The 22,516-nt window shown below is 39.3% G+C and overlaps 1 protein-coding gene across 2 annotated transcripts in view; it reads right to left on the reverse strand.

Moving 5' to 3' along the window:
* Positions 1–618: 618 nt before the first annotated feature.
* NEK8 (NIMA related kinase 8) overlaps positions 619–22,516 on the reverse strand; it is a 26,451-nt gene continuing 4,553 nt past the window's right edge. Inside the window, exons 3-17 of one of the 2 annotated variants that reach the window (XR_010910355.1) lie at positions 21,588–21,820; positions 21,357–21,488; positions 19,406–19,614; positions 19,243–19,316; positions 17,544–17,725; positions 16,840–16,990; positions 14,142–14,218; positions 13,929–14,046; positions 13,705–13,855; positions 10,972–11,138; positions 10,647–10,805; positions 10,253–10,411; positions 7,553–7,627; positions 6,059–6,130; positions 619–2,801 (exon numbers count right to left, since the gene is read on the reverse strand). Coding sequence is in view for 1 of the 2 variants with exons in the window: in XM_067472201.1 (XP_067328302.1) it covers positions 7,599–7,627; positions 10,253–10,411; positions 10,647–10,805; positions 10,972–11,138; positions 13,705–13,855; positions 13,929–14,046; positions 14,142–14,218; positions 16,840–16,990; positions 17,544–17,725; positions 19,243–19,316; positions 19,406–19,614; positions 21,357–21,488; positions 21,588–21,820 (1,841 nt within the window). In the remaining variant the exon portion in view is untranslated. Of the gene's footprint in view, positions 6,131–7,552; positions 7,628–10,252; positions 10,412–10,646; positions 10,806–10,971; positions 11,139–13,704; positions 13,856–13,928; positions 14,047–14,141; positions 14,219–16,839; positions 16,991–17,543; positions 17,726–19,242; positions 19,317–19,405; positions 19,615–21,356; positions 21,489–21,587; positions 21,821–22,516 lie in introns of both variants that reach the window. The other variant, XM_067472201.1, reaches the window with a different exon arrangement.

The raw sequence follows: 22,516 nt of genomic DNA on the forward strand, positions 1-22,516 counted from the left end.
AATAATAATAATAATAATAATCCAATACAAGAGCCATCAGGGTGATGTTGTCTGCTGTGGACTCATCTTGTTTTATTTCTAATAATAATAATAATAATAATAATCCAATACAATGCCAGCAGAGTGACTGTGGACTTATCTTGTTGTGTTTCTGATAGTAATAATAATAATAATAATAATAATAATAATAATAATAATCCAATACAACAGCGAGCAGAGTGATCTTGTCCTAATGTGTTGTGTTTCAAATAATAATAATAATACAATACAATACAATACAAGAGCCAGCAGAGTGATCTTGTCTGCTGTGGACTCATCTTGTTGTGTTTCAAATAATAATAATAATAATAATAATAATAATAACAACAATAATAATAATGATGGTGTCTCTGGAGACCAGGTTTCAACTCTGATCTCAGGCGGCACTCTCTCAGCCTCAGAGTGGACAATGTCTTCAGAACACCTCTTGCCAATCACACAATCAGACCTTGGGATAAATAGCTTCACTGTGGGTTTGGAAGGAAAACAAACCAGAGCCAGGCAGATTAGGACCGGGTCCTTGCTTCGAAAAAGGAGAATTTTCACCCTCATTTCCCAAGCTAAAAAAAAAAGCCATGGTGATGTTGGTTCCATTCCACCTCCTGTTTGTTTAATGCAGGCCGGATGATGATGCCAAATATTGGCTCAGCCCAGTCAGGCATGGCCACAGCCAGCTGTGTCTTTGAAGCGACTTCTTTGGAGCAGGTTTGTCCACCTTGGACGGACCACGAGGGCCTTTGGTGGCTCCGAAAGACAGACAAGTAACGGTCAAGTCTCAGCAGAAGATCGAGAATATTCCGGAATGGGTACCAGTTATGCGGAGAGGCTAATTTAACTAATTTATGCAGCCATAAAAATCTCCAGGAAGCATGCAAGGAATGAGGAAGTACTTCATCAGTGTCACAAATGGACGGTGAAGTGACAGCTTCCCTTTGAAGCCCGAAAGACAGTTGCATCTGTCAAGTAGGGAATTTAGGTACCAATTATGTGGGGAGGCTAATTTAATTAATTTACCAGGCCATAAAAATCTCCAGGAAGCATGCAAAGAATAAGGAAGTACTTCACCAGTGTCACAAATGGACGGTGAAGTGACAGCTTCCCTTTGAAGCCCGAAAGACAGTTGCATCTGTCAAGTAGGGAACTTAGGTACCAATTATGTGGGGAGGCTAATTTAATTAATTTACCAGGCCATAAAAATCTCCAGGAAGCATGCAAAGAATAAGGAAGTACTTCATTAGTGTCACAAATGGACAGTGAAGCAACAGCTCCCCTTTGAAGCCCAAAAGACAGTTGCATCTGTCAAGTAGGAAATTTAGGTACCACATATGAGGGGAGGCTAATTTAATTAATTTACGAGGCCATAAAAATCTCCAGGAAGCATGCAAAGAATAAGGAAGTACTTCACCAGTGTCACAAATGGACGGTGAAGTGACAGCTTCCCTTTGAAGCCCGAAAGACAGTTGCATCTGTCAAGTAGGGAATTTAGGTACCAATTATGTGGGGAGGCTAATTTAATTAATTTACCAGGCCATAAAAATCTCCAGGAAGCATGCAAAGAATAAGGAAGTACTTCACCAGTGTCACAAATGGACGGTGAAGTGACAGCTTCCCTTTGAAGCCCGAAAGACAGTTGCATCTGTCAAGTAGGGAACTTAGGTACCAATTATGTGGGGAGGCTAATTTAATTAATTTACCAGGCCATAAAAATCTCCAGGAAGCATGCAAAGAATAAGGAAGTACTTCATTAGTGTCACAAATGGACAGTGAAGCAACAGCTCCCCTTTGAAGCCCAAAAGACAGTTGCATCTGTCAAGTAGGAAATTTAGGTACCACATATGAGGGGAGGCTAATTTAATTAATTTACGAGGCCATAAAAATCTCCAGGAAGCATGCAAAGAATAAGGAAGTACTTCACCAGTGTCACAAATGGACGGTGAAGTGACAGCTTCCCTTTGAAGCCCGAAAGACAGTTGCATCTGTCAAGTAGGGAATTTAGGTACCAATTATGTGGGGAGGCTAATTTAATTAATTTACCAGGCCATAAAAATCTCCAGGAAGCATGCAAAGAATAAGGAAATACTTCATCAGTGTCACAAATGGACGGTGAAGTGACAGCTTCCCTTTGAAGCCCGAAAGACAGTTGCATCTGTCAAGTAGGGAACTTAGGTACCAATTATGTGGGGAGGCTAATTTAATTAATTTACCAGGCCATAAAAATCTCCAGGAAGCATGCAAAGAATAAGGAAGTACTTCATTAGTGTCACAAATGGACAGTGAAGCAACAGCTCCCCTTTGAAGCCCAAAAGACAGTTGCATCTGTCAAGTAGGAAATTTAGGTACCACATATGAGGGGAGGCTAATTTAATTAATTTACGAGGCCATAAAAATCTCCAGGAAGCATGCAAAGAATAAGGAAGTACTTCACCAGTGTCACAAATGGACGGTGAAGTGACAGCTTCCCTTTGAAGCCCGAAAGACAGTTGCATCTGTCAAGTAGGGAATTTAGGTACCAATTATGTGGGGAGGCTAATTTAATTAATTTACCAGGCCATAAAAATCTCCAGGAAGCATGCAAAGAATAAGGAAATACTTCATCAGTGTCACAAATGGACGGTGAAGCAACAACTCCCCTGGTGGCCAGAATACCCTCATTGAAAAGCTGGAATGTTGAATAGCATCTGTGTGTCTGTCTACATATGTTGTGTGTCTATGGCACTCAATGTTTGCCATGTATATGCGCATTGTGATCCGCCATGAGTCTCCTGCGGGGTGAGAAGAAGGGTGGAATAGAAATACTGTCAATAAATAAATAAATAGCACACCTGGTTGTATAATACAAATACCATATATATATATATATATATACACACACACACACACACACAGTAGCTGTATCCGCCACACATTGCTGTAGCCAACCTTCCCTCCCTCTTTCTCTCCTTCTTCCTTTCTCTCCTTCCCTCCTTCTTTCCTTCCTTCCCTCTTTTTCTTTCCCTTCTTCTTTCTTCCTTCTCTACCTGTTTCTTTTCTCACTTCCTTTGCTCTTTGGTTCCATCCGTGTTCCATCCTTCTTTCCTTCCTTCCTTCCTTCCCTCCCTCCATCTTTACCTTTCCTTCTCTCCTTCTTTCCCTCTTTCTCTCCTTCCTTCCTTCTCTACCCTTCTTTCTCTATCTTTCTATTTTTCCTTCCTTCTCTGCCTTTCTCTCCTTCCCTCCTTCTCTCCCTGCCTCCTTCCTTCTCTACCCTTCTTTCTTTCCTTCCTTCTCTCCTTCCCTCCTTTCTTTCTTCTCTATCCTTTTTTCCTTCCTTTTCTCCTTCCTTCCTTTCCTTCCTTCCCTCCTTCTCTTCTTCCTTCCTTCTCTACCCTTCTTTCTTTCCTTCCTTCTCTCCCTCTTTCTCTCCCTCCTTCCTTCTATACCTTTCTTTCTTTCTTTCCTTCTCTCCTTCCCTTTTCTTTCCCTCCTGCTCTCTTTCCTTCTCTACCCTTCTTTCTTTCCTTCCTTCCTTCCTTCCTTTCTGTGTATGTTTTGTGTGTGTGTGTGTGTGTGTGTATGCATATATGTGTGTATATATATGTGGTTTTGCATGTGCATTGTATTTTTTATTTTTTGCCTTTTTAAGTCCCTTCCGTTGTGTTTTCCAGTGTTTTTCTGAGTGATGGTCACTCGTTGGCCCGAGAGGGGTCTTGTGTCCAAATTTGGTGTCCATTCCCCCAGTGGTTTCAGAGTTATGCTAATCCCACAAACGAACATTGCATTTTTATTTATATTTCGATAGATTGCATGGCTCTCTTTGGCAGACTTTGAGAAGCAAATCTCCATGCGCTCCAGCTACAAACCGCGCCATTCCTTCTCCCTTTTGGGAATTCTGGGAGAGAGTGGGAGGAGCCAAGTGTTGGGAACCATGGCCTGAAACCTTTGTGGTTTCGGTCACTGGACGAATGCCCGATGGCCAGAGTGATAAGGCCTAGCTCATGTTTGTGACTTGGAGCCGACCCCCGGGCCTCAATTGCCCATTAACTTTATGTTTGCTTTAATCTCTGTGTTGTCAAAGGTTTCCATGAATCACTGGGTTGTTGTGGGTTTTCCAGGCTGCCTGGCCATGTTCCAGTAGCATTCTCTCCTGACATTTCACCTGCATCTCTGGCAGGCATCCTCAGAGCTTGTGAGGTCAGTTGGAAACTAGGAAAACTGGGTTTATATTTCTGTGAAACAGTGTCCAGGGCCATATAACACCTCCCAACAAAGAATCCCCCCAGGCAGCAACCATCCAGGCTTTGAAGCTGCAAGGCTATTAAATGCTAATCCTCAGAGGTTGGGAGGTCTGTTGGAAACTAGGAAAACTTGGTTTATATATCTGTGGAATGATGTCCAGGGCCATGTAACACCTCCCAACAAAGAATCCCCCCAGGCAGCAACCATCCAGGCTTTGAAGCTGCAAGGCTATTAAATGCTAATCCTCAGAGGTTGGGAGGTCTGTTGGAAACTAGGAAAACTTGGTTTATATATCTGTGGAATGATGTCCAGGGCCATGTAACACCTCCCAACAAAGAATCCCCCCAGGCAGCAACCAGCCAGGCTTTGAAGCTGCAAGGCTATTAAATGCTAATCCTCAGAGGTTGGGAGGTCTGTTGGAAACTAGGAAAACTTGGTTTATATATCTGTGGAATGATGTCCAGGGCCATGTAACACCTCCCAACAAAGAATCCCCCCAGGCAGCAACCAGCCAGGCTTTGAAGCTGCAAGGCTATTAAATGCTAATCCTCAGAGGTTGGGAGGTCTGTTGGAAACTAGGAAAACTTGGTTTATATATCTGTGGAATGATGTCCAGGGCCATGTAACACCTCCCAACAAAGAATCCCCCCAGGCAGCAACCAGCCAGGCTTTGAAGCTGCAAGGCTATTAAATGCTAATCCTCAGAGGTTGGGAGGTCTGTTGGAAACTAGGAAAACTTGGTTTATATATCTGTGGAATGATGTCCAGGGCCATGTAACACCTCCCAACAAAGAATCCCCCCAGGCAGCAACCAGCCAGGCTTTGAAGCTGCAAGGCCATTAAATGCTAATCCTCAGAGGTTGGGAGGTCTGTTGGAAACTAGGAAAACTTGGTTTATATATCTGTGGAATGATGTCCAGGGCCATGTAACACCTCCCAACAAAGAATCCCCCCAGGCAGCAACCAGCCAGGCTTTGAAGCTGCAAGGCTATTAAATGCTAATCCTCAGAGGTTGGGAGGTCTGTTGGAAACTAGGAAAACTTGGTTTATATATCTGTGGAATGATGTCCAGGGCCATGTAACACCTCCCAACAAAGAATCCCCCCAGGCAGCAACCAGCCAGGCTTTGAAGCTGCAAGGCTATTAAATGCTAATCCTCAGAGGTTGGGAGGTCTGTTGGAAACTAGGAAAACTTGGTTTATATATCTGTGGAATGATGTCCAGGGCCATGTAACACCTCCCAACAAAGAATCCCCCCAGGCAGCAACCAGCCAGGCTTTGAAGCTGCAAGGCCATTAAATGCTAATCCTCAGAGGTTGGGAGGTCTGTTGGAAACTAGGAAAACTTGGTTTATATATCTGTGGAATGATGTCCAGGGCCATGTAACACCTCCCAACAAAGAATCCCCCCAGGCAGCAACCAGCCAGGCTTTGAAGCTGCAAGGCTATTAAATGCTAATCCTCAGAGGTTGGGAGGTCTGTTGGAAACTAGGAAAACTTGGTTTATATATCTGTGGAATGATGTCCAGGGCCATGTAACACCTCCCAACAAAGAATCCCCCCAGGCAGCAACCAGCCAGGCTTTGAAGCTGCAAGGCCATTAAATGCTAATCCTCAGAGGTTGGGAGGTCTGTTGGAAATCAGGAAAATTGGGTTTATATATCTGTGAAATGGTGGGTGAAAGGACTCTTGTCTGCCTTGGCCCCCTTGGTTAGCATTGAATGGCCTTGCAGCTTCAAAGCCTGGCTGTTTCTCAACTCACAGCAACCCAATCTCAGCTCTGTTCTGTCTTATTGGAAACTCACATTTTTCCTTCCTGCCTTCCTTCCTTCCCTCTGGCTGAAATTGCTCTCGCGCTTCATCAATTGCTTCCCAACCTGCAGGAGATGTCAACATTATTAATTTTTATTATTAATTATTTTTATTAAAATATTATTAAAATAAATATTGTTTAGAAATATAAACATTTACTTATATTATTTATAATATTGTTTAAAATATAAATATTTATATTTAAAATATTGCATTAACATTATTAAAATTAAAAATAAACGATTATTATTAATAATAATAATAATATATTTTATTATTATTTCTATTTTGCCTTATCCCACACACTTGGCCTACTACGTCGTTCCTTGCTTTAAGAAAAGAAGTGTCATTCATGTGTGTGTGTGTGTGCATATATATATATAGAGAGAGAGAGAGAGAGATGTATATGTAGATATATATGTACATCTATATACATATGTGTATATATGTAGATATATATGCACATTTTTATATATATGTGTGCGTGTAGATATATATATGTAGTTATATATGTACATCTATAATGTATGTATATGTAGATATATATGTGTATGTAGATATATATGTACATCTATATGTGTGTGTGTGTATATAGATATATATGAACACCTATGTGTGTAGATATAGATATATATATGTATATGTAGATATATATGTACATCTATATATGTGTGTGTACATATGTAGATATATGTGTATATGTAAATATATATGTACATCTATATGTGTGTATATGTAGATATGTGTACATCTATATATAACTGTGTGAGCATGTAGATATATATGTAGATGTAGATATATATGTACATCTATATATGTGTGTGTGTATATATGTAGATATATATGTAAATATAGAGCCCCAGCAGGACTGAAGACCGACAGGTTGGAGGTTTGAATCTGGGGAGAGTGTAGATAAGCTCCCTCTGTCAGCTCCAGCTCCCCATGCAAAGAGGAGGCAAAACATCAAAACATCCGGGCAACGTCTCCTGGGCAACATCCTTGCAGACGGCCAATTCTCTCACACCAGAAGTGACTTGCAGTTTCTCAAGTCACTCCTGAGACGGAAAAAAAATATGTCTATGTCTAGTGTCCTTTCCCTCCTCCGTTTTCCCAATCCAGTAACGCAGGGACTTAACCCTCGGAAGGAAAATTCAGGGCAGGCTTTCTGAATGGATCCCTGGGAGGGAAGGTCAAAGGTGGTCTCCGCCCCCCAAAATAAATCCCCGAGAGAGAGCGATGCCTTTGTGAATCTAAGGAAGGGAAGAGGCTTGGAAAAGGTTGGCACTGAGTCACGGAGGGAGGAGGCGGGTTCCAAACACGTGATGGTGGTGATGATGGCGATGATGATGTCCCCAAATCTGAGTCAGGCCACAAAAATAAACCTGTCTCTGTCTCTGTCACGCTGCGGGAGGAGGAGCAGATTTCTCAGCAAGCTCCGAGGACAGGACGAGGACGGAGCGTCGTTGGCGTGGTCCCCCCATCCTCACCTGGGTGACCCCTTGCCCGGAGGAAGGCCTCTTGCTTGGTGCCTCGTCACGGCGGGTTGGGCTCCTCCGTCGCAGCTGAAAACACACAAAAAATTAATAATAATAATAATAATAATAATAACAATAACCTTTATATATACCCAACCCCACCAGCTCCCCGATGGGGACTCGGGACAGCTTACATGAGGTCGAGCCCAGAAATGACATAATAATAATAATAATAATAATAATAATAATAATAATAATAATAATCTTTATTTATACCCCAACACCATCTCCCCAAAGGGGACTCAGGGCAGTTTACATGAGGCCAAGCCAGAAATGACATAATAATAATAATAATAATAATAATAATAATAATAGTCTTTATACCCTGCCACCATCTCCCAAAAGGGACTCGGGGTGGCTTACATGAGGCTGAGCCCAGAAATGACATAATAATAATAATAATAATAATAATAATAATAATAATAATAATCTTTATTTATACTCTGCCACCATCTCCCCAAAGGGGACTCGGGGTGGCTAATAATAATAGTAATAATAATAATAATAATAATAAACTTTATTTATACCCACCACCATCTCCCCAAAGGGGACTCAGGGTGGCTAATAATAATAGTAATAATAATAATAATAATAATAATAATAAACTTTATTTATACCCACCACCATCTCCCCAAAGGGGACTCAGGGTGGCTAATAATAATAGTAATAATAATAATAATAATAATAATAAACTTTATTTATACCCACCACCATCTCCCCAAAGGGGACTCGGGGTGGCTTACATGAGGCCGAGCCCAGAAATGACATAATAATAATAATAATAATAATAATAATAATAATCTTTAGTTATACCCCGCCACCATCTCCCCAAAGGGGACTCGGGGCAGCTTACATGAGGCTGAGCCCAGAAATGACATAATAATAATAATAATAATAATAATAATAATAATAATAATAATCTTTATTTATACCCAACACTATCTCCCCAAAGGGGACTCGGGGTGGCTAATAATAATAATAATAATAATAATAATAATAATCTTTATTTATACCCACCACCATCTCCCCAAAGGGGACTCGGGCGGCTTACATGCAGCCAAGCCCAAACAACAAGCCCCAAAAGGGCCCACAAGTGTAATATTTTTGTGTGGAAGGAAGGAAGTGGGGAGGGAGGGAGGGAGAAAAGGTCCTGCTTTTGGCCCCTTGATTGATTTCTAGGCCTTGGCTTCCGGGGGGTTGGCGCCCTCCCAGCGCTTGGCACGAGCCTCTCGGCGAGGGATCCCGTACAGAGAGGCTTTTGTCTGGAGCCGGAACCCTTCGGCGCTCCTTGGAAAGGAGAGGGGTCTCTCTCCCCCCTCTCCCCCCCCCCCCCCCCACTTTATTTTCATCTCCCCGAATCCCTGGGAAAGCTCCCGGCCTTCTCACTGCCTTATTCATCCCTTGGATGAGAACCTGGACGGAGGCCGAACACAGCCAACTATAATAATAGTCTGAGGATGCCTTTCATAGATGGAGGCGAAACGTCAGGAGAGAATGCTTCCGGAACATAGCCAGGCAGCCTGAAAAGCCTACAACAACCCAATTGGTCAGGAACAGGCTGCCCCCCACCCCGCGTTGCAATACTATGCTATGCTAATAATTAATATAATATAATATAATATAATATACATATTATTGTTGTTGTGGGTACAATCCAACTAACTGATATTATTATTATTATTAATTATTATTATTATAAAATATTATTGTGGGTACAATCCAACTAATTGATATTATTATTATTATTATAAATTATTATTGTGGATACAATCCAACTAATTGATATTATTATTATTATTATTATACATTATTATTGTGGATACAATCCAACTAATTGATATTATTATTATTATTATTATTATTATTATACATTATTATTGTGGATACAATCCAACTAATTGATATTATTATTATTATTATAAATTATTATTGTGGATACAATCCAACTAATTGATATTATTATTATTATTATTATTATTATTATAAATTATTATTGTGGGTACAATCCAACTAATTGATATTATTATTATTATTTATTATTATTATTATTAATTATTATTGTGGGTACAATCCAACTAACTGATATTATTATTATTATTATAAATTATTATAAATTATTATTGTGGATACAATCCAACTAATTGATATTATTATTATTATTATTATTATTTATTATAAATTATTATTATTATAAATTATTATTGTGGGTACAATCCAACTAACTGATATTATTATTATTATTATTATTATTATTATTATTATAAATTATTATTGTGGGTACAATCCAACTAACTGATATTATTATTATTATTATTATTATAAATTATTATTGTGGGTACAATCCAACTAATTGATATTATTATTATTATTATTATTATTATTATTATTAGTCCAATCCATGTATAATATTATTATTATTATTATTATTATTATTATTATTATTATGGACACAATCTGATATTATCATGTACCCGGGGGGGGGGGGGGGGAGAGAATGAGGGGCGTCTACTCGTGGTCCCCCCTTCTGCCTCTCCTTCCTGCCACGTTCAGTGGGAAGCGTGGTGCCCCTTTCCCGAGGAGGGGCCCCGTGTTTGACCTGGTGCATGGGAGGTGCCCCCCGGCCACCCTGAAGACCCCTGGTGCCCCACTCACGTTTGACGGCCAGCAAGGTGCTTCCGTGGCAGCAGGAGACGGAGGCCACTTGGATGGGGTGGCCCTCTCCCAGGTGGACGGGGCCCGGCCGGCGGGTGTCCTCCTCCTTCCGGCCCAGGCGGCCCCGGGCACTTTTGCCCCAAGTGTACACCTCGCCATCTGGGAAGAAGCAGGGGGGGGGTCACCACTCGGCCAAGGGGGGGGGGGTCACCACTCGGCCAAGGGGGGGGGTCACCACTCGGCCAAGGGGGGGGTCACCACCCGGCCAAGGGGGGGGTCACCACTCGGCCAAGGGGGGGGGTCACCACTCGGCCAAGGGGGGGGGTCACCACTTGGCCAACGGGACGAGGGGAAGCGGCACGATGGCACGTAGGGGGCGTCACCGCAACCTCACCTGCTCCCACCACGACGGTGAAGGCGTCCCCGCAGCCCACCATGGCCACCTTGACCGCTTGGAGGCCCTCCACCAGGTAGGGTGACCGGCTGGAGCGGGAGGGGAGGGGGCCCAGCTGGCCGTGCTGGTTGCTGCCCACCGTGAAGCACTGGCCTGAGGCTGCGGAGGGAAACACGGGAGGAGGGGGACAGGGGTCCGTTAGAACGCAATGGGGCAGCCCTCTCATGACAACGTAGGAATGTCCAGACTCTAGCTGGACATCCAGAAGGACGCTTGTGCCAACTAGGCCGCCCTCCAGGCCGAACAGCCCCATTCAGACGCTCACCGGTGACCACCGCCGAGTGGGACGTCCCAATGTCGGCCCAGATGATGGCCTCTTCGTTCAAGGGGGCCGAGCGAGCGGGGCTGAAGAGCAGGGCCTCCTCCACCGAATCCGTGGGGTGGGACTCCCCTTGGGACACCCCAATGCGGTCCAGGCCCAGCTTGTTATACCTGCCAGGGAGAGGGAGGAAGTCCATTTGGTTGCAGGGCAAAAGAGACAGATAATAATAATAAGAAGAATCATCATCATCATCCCAGTGGGGATGGGCACACTGGGCGCAGCGCCTCAAGACCTTGGCCTGTACTGAAAAACAATCAGCACTGACAAAATCACTACCGGTCAGCTGCAAAAGGTCAAAAGAGACAGATAATAATAATAATATATATATATATAAATGCTCATGTCATAATGACTGGCTTAAAAACAAAAGAATCAATGAATGAAATCACACCAAATTTGGCAACAAAACATCTTACAACACAAGGAGTGACCACCACTCAAAAAATTATGATTTTGTCACTTGGGAGTTGTAGTTGCTGGGATTTATAGTTCACCTATAATCAAAGAGCATTCTGAACTCCACCAACGATGGAATTGAACCAAACTTGACACACAGGACTCCCATGACCAACAAAAAATACTAGCAGCGTTTGGTGGGCATTGACCTTGAGTTTGAGAGTTGTAGTTCACCTACATCCAGAGAGCACTCAAACAAGGATGGATCTGGACCAAATTTGGCACGAATATTCCATATGCCCAAATATGAACACAGATAGAATTTGGGGGAAATAGACCTTGGCATTTGGGAATTGTAGTTACTGGGATTTATAGTTCACCTACAAGCAAAGACTATTCTGAATGAACCCCACAAATAACAGAATTGGGGCAAACTTCCCACACAGAACCTCCATGACCAACAGAAAATACTTAAGGCCATCCAGTCCACCTCCCTTCACCAGGGCAAGAAAACGTAATCAAAACCCTCCTGACAGAGAGCCATCCAGCATAGATATAGATAGATATATATGATTCACACACACACACAGATACACTATTATAGATTTGAAAGGGACTCCTAAAGATGGACAATTATATGTTGCATGTTCCAGAGTAGGCAAATCTCTACGTCAACACTGTCAAAGAAACATCAAGAAATACTGTTTACCCACAAGTATAAAGACGGTACAGCTAGTGTGTGTGTGTGTGTGTATATATATATATATATATAATAAATAAAAGCAGTGTTCCACACACAAGAATACAAACAGGTTATTTTGACCTTTTTAAATCCCTCCTTCCCCACCAGCACTCTAATCACTATAGAGTGCATATAGACAAGCACACACATATACACAATATGCATGTACACATATACATACACACATATATACATATACACATGCACACACATATACATATCCACATACATGCATATATACACACATGTATTCATATAGACAAGCACACACATATACACAATATGCATGTACACATATACATACACACATATATACATATACACATGCACACACATATACATATCCACATACATGCATATATACACACATGTATTCATATAGACAAGCACACACATATACACAATATGCATGTACACATATACATACACACATATATACATATACACATGCACACACATATACATATCCACATACATGCATATATACACACATGTATTCATATAGACAAGCACACACATATACACAATATGCATGTACACATATACATACACACATATATACATATACACATGCACACACATATACATATCCACATACATGCATATATACACACATGTATTCATATAGACAAGCACACACATATACACAATATGCATGTACACATATACATACACACATATATACATATACACATGCACACACATATACATATCCACATACATGCATATATACACACATGTATTCATATAGACAAGCACACACATATACACAATATGCATGTACACATATACATACACACATATATACATATACACATGCACACACATATACATATCCACATACATGCATATATACACACATGTATTCATATAGACAAGCACACACATATACACAATATGCATGTACACATATACATACACACATATATACATATACACATGCACACACATATACATATCCACATACATGCATATATACACACATGTATTCATATAGACAAGCACACACATATACACAATATGCATGTACACATATACATACACACATATATACATATACACATGCACACACATATACATATCCACATACATGCATATATACACACATGTATTCATATAGACAAGCACACACATATACACAATATGCATGTACACATATACATACACACATATATACATATATACATATCCACATACTTACATATATACACACAAATACATATATAGACAAGCACACACATATACACAATGTCTGTAATATTGTGTATTATGTTTTTTATGGTTTTAATTGTATACTGTGCACTGTATATTTTGTTGTAAACCGCGTTGAGTCGCCAATTAGGCTGAGAAACGGCGGTATACAAGGACAGTAAATAAATAAATAAATAAATAGAGGCCTACTCTATTTCTTCTGCATATAGTATATTGTCCTGCCGGCCAAAACCGCCGTGGCTTTGCTGGGCACCTTCTCAACGAGGCTCCACTCTGAGGCCGCACTCAAGATAGTGGCCCCTCTTGGAGACCCCCTCACCCCCTACCTGTTGCTCCCGCAAGCCAGGATCTGGTTCTTGGCGGTCAGGATCATGGAGGCGTCGATGCCGCAGAGGACCCTCTGGGGTTCGTGGTCGGCAGGGACGGTCACCTGCTGCGGGGAGCTGTGCGAGTCCTGGGTGCCCAAACCGAGGCGGCCTGAAAGAAGGACGGAATGAAAGGAGGGAAAGGAGGACAAGAGGGAAAGGGCCGCTGACCCTCCGCCGCTCACCATTGTCCCCTCGGCCCCAGGAGAAGACTTCCCCTTCGGTGGAGACGGCCAGGACGTGCGATGCGCCGCTCGCCACCTGCGTGATCTCGTAGCCCAGCAGGGCCTCCACGATCTTGGGCTGAAAAAGGGTCAACGTAACTTCAAAGGGGGATGGACTCCAACACCCATGATCCCCAGGCACTTGGGAAACACAGGGAAGGCCATTCCACGCACCTGGCTGACGTCTGTCAAGGTCTCGTGGCCCAAGCAGCCGCTGCTCCCGCTGCCAAAGGTCAAGACGATCCCTCTGTCTGCAAAGGGAAGTTGGGACATGAATCCGGAGCGGACTGCGTTTCCATCCCTCACCCGCACCTCAGGCTGCCTTGTTGTGGTTTATGTTTTCCTTTTCCACATATTAACCCACCTCCTCGAGCAGCAAGAAAAGGCCAGTAGTAAATATTATTATTATTGATAATAATAATCATGGGTGCAGTGCCTCAAGACCTTGGCCTGTACTTAAAAACAATTGGTGCTGACAAAATCACCACCGGTCAGCTGCAAAAGGCCACCCAACTGGGATCTGCACGCATCATTCACCGATACATCACACAGTCCTAGACACTTGGGAACACTCATATAATTATATTATATTATACTAAACATATAATATATATATATATATATATATATATATATATATATAAAACACCCTTCTGTAATTACATTATCAAACTATACTATTTATATTATTATTATTATTATTATTATTATATTATATACATTACACTCTTCTGTAATAATATTGTCATACTATACTATTACATGTTATTATTCCATTAAACTATACTGTTATATTATTATATTATATATATACTTATTATATTATATATTATATATGTTACACTCTTCTGCAATTATATTGTCATACTATACTAATAGAATAATACTATACTAATAGAATAATATGTTATTATTCTATTATACCATACTGTTATATTATTATATTATATATTATATATATTACACTCTTCTGTAATTATATTATCATGCTATACTATTACATGTTATTATTCTATTATACTGTTATATTATTATATTATATATATATTTATTATATTATATATATTACATTCATATAATTATATTATTATACTATACTATTATATATATTATATATATATATATAATATTACACTCTTCTGTAATTATATTATCATACTATCCTATCATATGTTATTATATTATATATTATACTAAACAATTATAACTATATTATATATATTACTCTCACATAATTATATTATTATACTATACTTTTATATAGCATTATTACATTATATAATATTATATTATAATATTATATATAATTGTTATATTATATTATATTATTATGCTATAATATTATGTTATACTATACTTTTATATATAATTATTATATTATACCATTATGCTATTATATTATATTATACTATACTATTATATATAATTATTATATCATATTATACCATTATACTAATATATTATATTATACTATGCTATATTATACTATATTATATTATACCATTATGCTATTATATTATATTATACTATACTATTATATATAATTATTATATTATATTATATTATACCATTATGCTATTATATTATATTATACTATACTATTATATATAATTATTATATTATATTATATTATACCATTATGCTATTATATTATACTATACTATTATATATAATTATTATATTATATTATATTATACCATTATGCTATTATATTATACTATACTATTATATGTAATTATTATATTATATTATATTATACCATTATGCTATTATATTATATTATACTATTATATGTAATTATTATATTATATTATATTATACCATTATGCTATTATATTATACTATACTATTATATGTAATTATTATATTATATTATATTATACCATTATGCTATTATATTATACTATACTATTATATATAATTATTATATTATATTATATTATACCATTATGCTATTATATTATACTATACTATTATATGTAATTATTATATTATATTATATTATACCATTATGCTATTATATTATACTATACTATTATATATAATTATTATATTATATTATATTATACCATTATGCTATTATATTATACTATACTATTATATGTAATTATTATATTATATTATATTATACCATTATGCTATTATATTATACTATACTATTATATATAATTATTATATTATATTATATTATACCATTATGCTATTATATTATACTATACTATTATATGTAATTATTATATTATATTATATTATACCATTATGCTATTATATTATACTATACTATTATATGTAATTATTATATTATATTATATTATACCATTATGCTATTATATTATACTATACTATTATATGTAATTATTATATTATATTATATTATACCATTATGCTATTGTATTATACTATACTATTATATATAATTATTATATTATATGATACCATTATATTATTATATTATATTATAGTGTATTATGATGATGATGATGATGTTGCGCTTCCTCCCAGAGCAGCGCCAGGGCAAGCAGAGGATCCCGCCAGCAATGTTTAGAGATCTTAATAAAACATTTTACGACCTGGTTGTATTGTTTGGCTTTGTTGTATTTTGTGGGTTTACATCTAAGGAACTTCTCACACTTGGTTGTCATCGGCCCAAAACAATGACAACAAAGGCCAACACTGACCCCTAGTGTCCACTGGCAGCTTGGCATCCGGGTTTTGCACAGGGTTCTTACAGAGACCCCCAAAGGCCATCCAGTTCAACTCCTTTCTGCCGGACAAGACACAATCTGATCCCTCCAGGCAGATGGCCACCCACCAAGACCCCTAGATCCCTTTCAAATGCCGCCCATCTGAAACCTGGGGACTTAAATGGTACCTGTGAGGCAGGTGGTGAAGAGGTCCCCGCAGGCCACGTGCTTGATGGTCACTCCGGACTGACCCTCCAGGAAGCGGCACACAAACTGGGGCTGAAATTGTTCAGTGGCCCCTGGGAGGGAGGGGCCCCCTGCTAAGCCCACCGGGGGAGGCTGGGGGAGGGAAAAAAGAGGAGGAAGAAAGAATCGGAAGGGACCCCCAGGGGGCATCCAGCCCAACCCCCTCCTGCCATAAAGGAAGGCACCATCAAAGCCCTCCCAACAGATGGCCATCCTGCCTCTGCTTAATAGTAATAATAATAATAATAGCATAGCATCATAGATTTGGAAGATGACCCAAAAGGCCATACAGACCAATGCCATCTGCCATAATGGAAGACACAATCAAAGCCCTCCTGACAGATGACCATCTTGCCTCTGCTTATTATTATTATTATTAATAATAATAATAATAATAATAATGGCATAGCATCATAGATTTAGAAGATGACCCAAAAGGCCATCCAGACCAACCCCAAACGCCATAAAGGAAGATACAATCAAAACCCTCCTGTCAGATGGCCATACTGCCTCTACAATAATAATAATAGGCTTGGACGTGAACCAAAGGCCATCCAGCTCAACCCTCTCCTGCCATACTGGAAGACACCACCCGATCCCTCCCAACGGATCATGGCTTGCGTTGGAAGAGGCCAGGCTCTCTCACCTCCCACATGATGAGCCGCCCGGACTTGGTGACGCCGGCCTTCTGGGTCCGCCCCGTGGAGACCTGCACCACCTCCGTGTTCATCATGGGCAGCCGGAGCGGGGCACTCAGGCCGGAGCCCCACGTGTAGATGGAGGACGGGGCCGGAGGGAGGCCCGGGCGGGCCGAGCCCAGGCGGGATCCTGGGGCCAATGGGGAAAGAGAGGTCAACGGGCACCGCAATGGCACCCAAGGAAGCCAAAGATGGCACCCAAGATCACGCAATGGCACCCAAGGAAGCCAAAGATGGCACCCAAGGATCCTGCGATGGCACCCAACATGGCATCCAACGAAGTCAAAGAGGGTACATAAAGATACCAAAGATTGCCCCAAAGATCCCACAATGGCACCCAAGGAAGGCATCTAAAGAAGGCACCCAAGAATGCCAAAGATGGTACCCAAAGTTCCCACAATGCTCAGAAAATAATAATAATAATAATAATAATAATAATAATAACAATAACAACAGGTTGTAGGACAATTATGTGGGACAAAAGAGACAGATGGAAAGCTCGGAAAATAACAACAACAATAACAACAGTAGGGGTCAGAACAATTATGTAGGACAAGAGACAAACAAGTTCAGAAAATAGTAATAATAGTAGTAGTAGTAGTAGTAGTAGTAGTAGTAATAGGCTGTAGACAGTCATGTAGGACAAAAGAAATGGTCAGGAAGCTCAGAAAATAATAATAATAATAATAATAATAATAATAATAATAATAATAATAGGCTCTGCAGGACTGTCATGTAGGACCAAAGAAGTCAAAGATGGAAGAACCCAAAGATCCCACAACTCTCAGAAAATAACAACAACAACAACAGGCTGCATGACAATAACGTAGGACAAAAGAGACAGATGGAAAGCTCGGAAAATAACAACAACAATAACAACAATAGGTTGCAGAACATTAATGTAGGACAAGAGACAAACAAGCTGAGAAAATAGTAGTAGTAATAATAATAATAATAATAATAATAATAATAATAATAATAATAGGCTGCAGGACAGTCATGTACGACAAAAGAGATGGTCAGGAAACTCAGATAATAATAATAATAATAATAATAATAATAATAATAATAATAGGCTGCAGGACAGTCATGTAGGACAGAAGAGATGGTCAGGAAGCTCAGAAGATAATAATAATAATAATAATAATAATAATGATGATGATGATTATTATTATTATTATTATTGGCTGCAGGACAGTCATGTAGGACTAAAGAGATGGTCGGGAAGCTCAGAAAATAATAATAATAATAATAATAATAATAATAGGCTGCAGGACAGACATGTAGGACAGAAGAGATGGTCGGGAAGCTCAGAAGATAATAATAATGATAATAATAATAATAATAATAATAATAATAATAATAATAATAGGCTGCAGGACAGTTATGTAGAACCAAAGAGATGGTCAGAAAGCTCAGATAATAATAACAACAACAACAACAACAACAACAATAATAGGCTGCAGGACAGTCATGTAGGACCGTAGAGATGGTCAGGAATAACAATAACAATAAAAGATCCCATGATAGCACGCAAAGAAGACACCAAAAGATTCCGGTAGCGGCACCCAACAATGTGCTAGACTCCCCAGGATCACTGCCAGGGCAGCCATTGTCCAAAGAAAGATGGGTGCCGCCGCAACTGACCTCTGGCCCGAGCAATGCCCCCTCCTGCCCTGCCGTGGGCCACTGCCGGAACCGTGGCCAGAGGTTTCTCGGGTCTGCGGGACGAAAGAACAGAAGGATTGGTTCCTGGCTTGGGTCCCTGTGCTGCCCCCCCCCTCACCCCAGGGGCACCTGTAGCCCCCACCTGCGCATGCGGACGCTGCCCACGTCTGTGTAGAGGTCAAGGAGGGGCCGTACGCAGAGGGCCTGGGCCATGATCTCTCCCAGCTGGGGCCGCTTGGAGGGGTCCAGGTGGAGGAGGGCCAGGATGAGCTGCCGCAGGTCGGGGCTGTAGCGGTCCGAGATGGGCGCAAAGGTCCCGCTCATGATCTTCAGCACCAAGGCAGGAAGGTTCTGGCAGAGGGCGGGATGGGTAAGGAAGTCTGTGGCAGGGAGTCCCACCGGAAAGGCCCTGCGGGGTCCCGGTCTCCCCTCCAAACACGTGTCATGGCACTATCACTGCAAGAGCTTGCAACCGTTTCAGAATCACAGATGGGAACACCGAGGGGCCATCCAATCCAACCCCCTTCTGCCAGGCAGGAAGACACCATCCAAGCCCTCCCGACAGATGCCCACCCAGGAGACTCCGACAGGTGATCAGTCTGGATGTTTCTCTATTTAATGCTATTTTAACATTGGTGGGAATTAAATCGGATAGTTATTAATGTCGTGAGCAGGTTTGAGACTCGCTTAAGAGAGGAAAGCAGGATGTAAATAAATATATTAACAATGAGTCTCGTTGGAATGAGGAAAGCAGGGTATAAATCAATCAAATGACTTACTTTTTAGTGTTTCTTTTTATTATTCTATTTATTTATATCCCACTTGTATCTCTTTGATTGAGAGGTAAAAATATTTATTATTATTATTTTAGTGGGTACAATCCAACTACCCAACATCATCATCATTATTATTATATCACAGCTTTATCATCATTTTATTTGAGATTATTATTATTATTATTACTACCGCAGCTTCATCTTCAATATTATTATTATTTTATTTGATATTACACAGTACTATATAATACCAATAATGTGCAATGCAAATAATATAATATATTGTATATACAAATAATATTGATATTATTATTACCGCAGCTTCATCATCATCATCATTATTTTATTTGATATTATTATTATTACCTCAGCTTCACTATTGTTATTATTATTATTTGATATTATTATTATCATTATTACTGCATCATCATCATTTTATTTGATATTGTTATTATTACCGCAGCTTCATCATTAATATTATTATTTTATTTGATATTACTATTATTATTATTACTGCATGATCATCATTTTATTTGAGATTATTATTATTATTACCGCAGCTTCATCATCTTCAATATTATTATTATTTTATCTGATATTATATAGTATTATATAATACTAATATTGTGCAATGCAAATAATATAATATATTGTATATACATACAATATTGATATTATTATTATTATTATTATTATTATTATTATTATTATTATTACCGCAGCTTCATCATCACCATCATTACCATCATTATTTTATTTGATATTATTATTATTACTTCCACAGCTTCTTCATCAATATTATTATGATATTATTATTATTACTGCATCATCATCTTGATATTATTATTATTATTATCACTGCAACTTCATCATCAATATTATTATTTTGATATTATTATTATTACTGCATCATCATCTTGATATTATTATTATTATTATTATTATTACCGCAGCTTCATCATCATCAATATTATTATTTTGATATTATTATTATTATTACTGCATGAATATTATATATTATTACTATTATTATAATATTATATATTATTACTGCATCATCATCTTGATATTATTATTATTATTATTATTATTATTACTGCAACTTCATCATCATCAATATTATTATTTTGATATTATTATTATTACTGCATCATCATCTTGATATTATTATTATTATTAATGCAGTTTCTTCATCATCATGATTATCATCACTATTTTATTTGATATTATTATTACTTCCACAGCTTCATCTTCATCAATATTATTATTATTTTGATATTATTATTATTTTGACATTATTATTATTATTATTCTTACCGCGGCTTCAAAGGCCCTCTTCAGGCTGGCGAGCTCGTAGAGGACGCACCCCAGGGCCCAAATGTCGCTCTTCTGGTTGTAGGGCTTGCCTTCGCAGAGTTCGGGGGAAATGTAGCAGGGGGTGCCCACCACCTAAAGGGGGGCACGGGTTCAGGATTACCAAAAAGGAGGCCTCCCCCCCCCCCCGAACCCTCTGGAAAGGCTTCCCGGGCAGAAGGGGCCACCACCCACGGTGTAAGCCTTGCTCTTGCTGCTGAGGATCTTGGAGATGCCAAAGTCCCCGATTTTGACCATCATGTGGTGCTTGTCCAGCAGGATGTTCTGGGTCTTGAGGTCCCGGTGGAGGATCTGCTTGCTGTGGACGTGGTGCAGGGCCAGCACGATCTGCACAAAGAAGTGCAGGATGGTCTCCTCGTCCAGGAGGGAACTCCCGCGCTTGTGGATGAACTCCGCCAAGGTGCCGCCTGCGGGAGAAGAAGGAAGCAGCGAGCATGAGGCAAAAGGGTGGTGCTGCAGCAAAGCAGGCCAAGACGATTTTCGACTATATTAAAAGGACCATTCTGATGATGATTGAGCCAGGAGTGTGGCGCTGCAGCAAAGGAGGCCGATACAGTTTGATTCGCACACAGCACACAAGATCGCTATGCTGGCTTTTGCATTGGATCCCACGTCGGATACTTCCCAGATATAACACACTAGCTTTACCCGCCACGCGTTGCTGTGGCCAGCCTTCTCTCCCTCTTTCTCTGCTTCTTTCACTCCTTCTTTCATTCAGTTTTCTTCTTTCCTTTCTTCCTTCTCTACCAGTTTACTTCCTTCCTTAGCTGCTTGCGCATGCTCCGTTTGGTTCTGTAATTGTGAGTTTGTTGTTATATTTTTTTGAGTTGTGATGATTGTTCTGCATACCTTGTGGTTTGAGGTATGCGTACACCAAGTTTGGTGATTTTTCATCCAGGGGTTTTCGTGTTTTGCGGCCCCTAACGACGCCCTTTTGAATTTTATATATATAGATATATACTATACTATTATAATATATTATATATTATTATTATTATATATTATATATAAATAATTATTATATATAAATAATAATTATATATAAATTATTATTATTATATAATAATAATATAAATAAATAAATAATACCAGTATTTTATTTG

The sequence above is a fragment of the Anolis sagrei genome, chromosome 11, assembly GCF_037176765.1.
Source record: "Anolis sagrei isolate rAnoSag1 chromosome 11, rAnoSag1.mat, whole genome shotgun sequence".
NCBI classification, from domain to species: Eukaryota; Metazoa; Chordata; class Lepidosauria; order Squamata; family Dactyloidae; genus Anolis; species Anolis sagrei.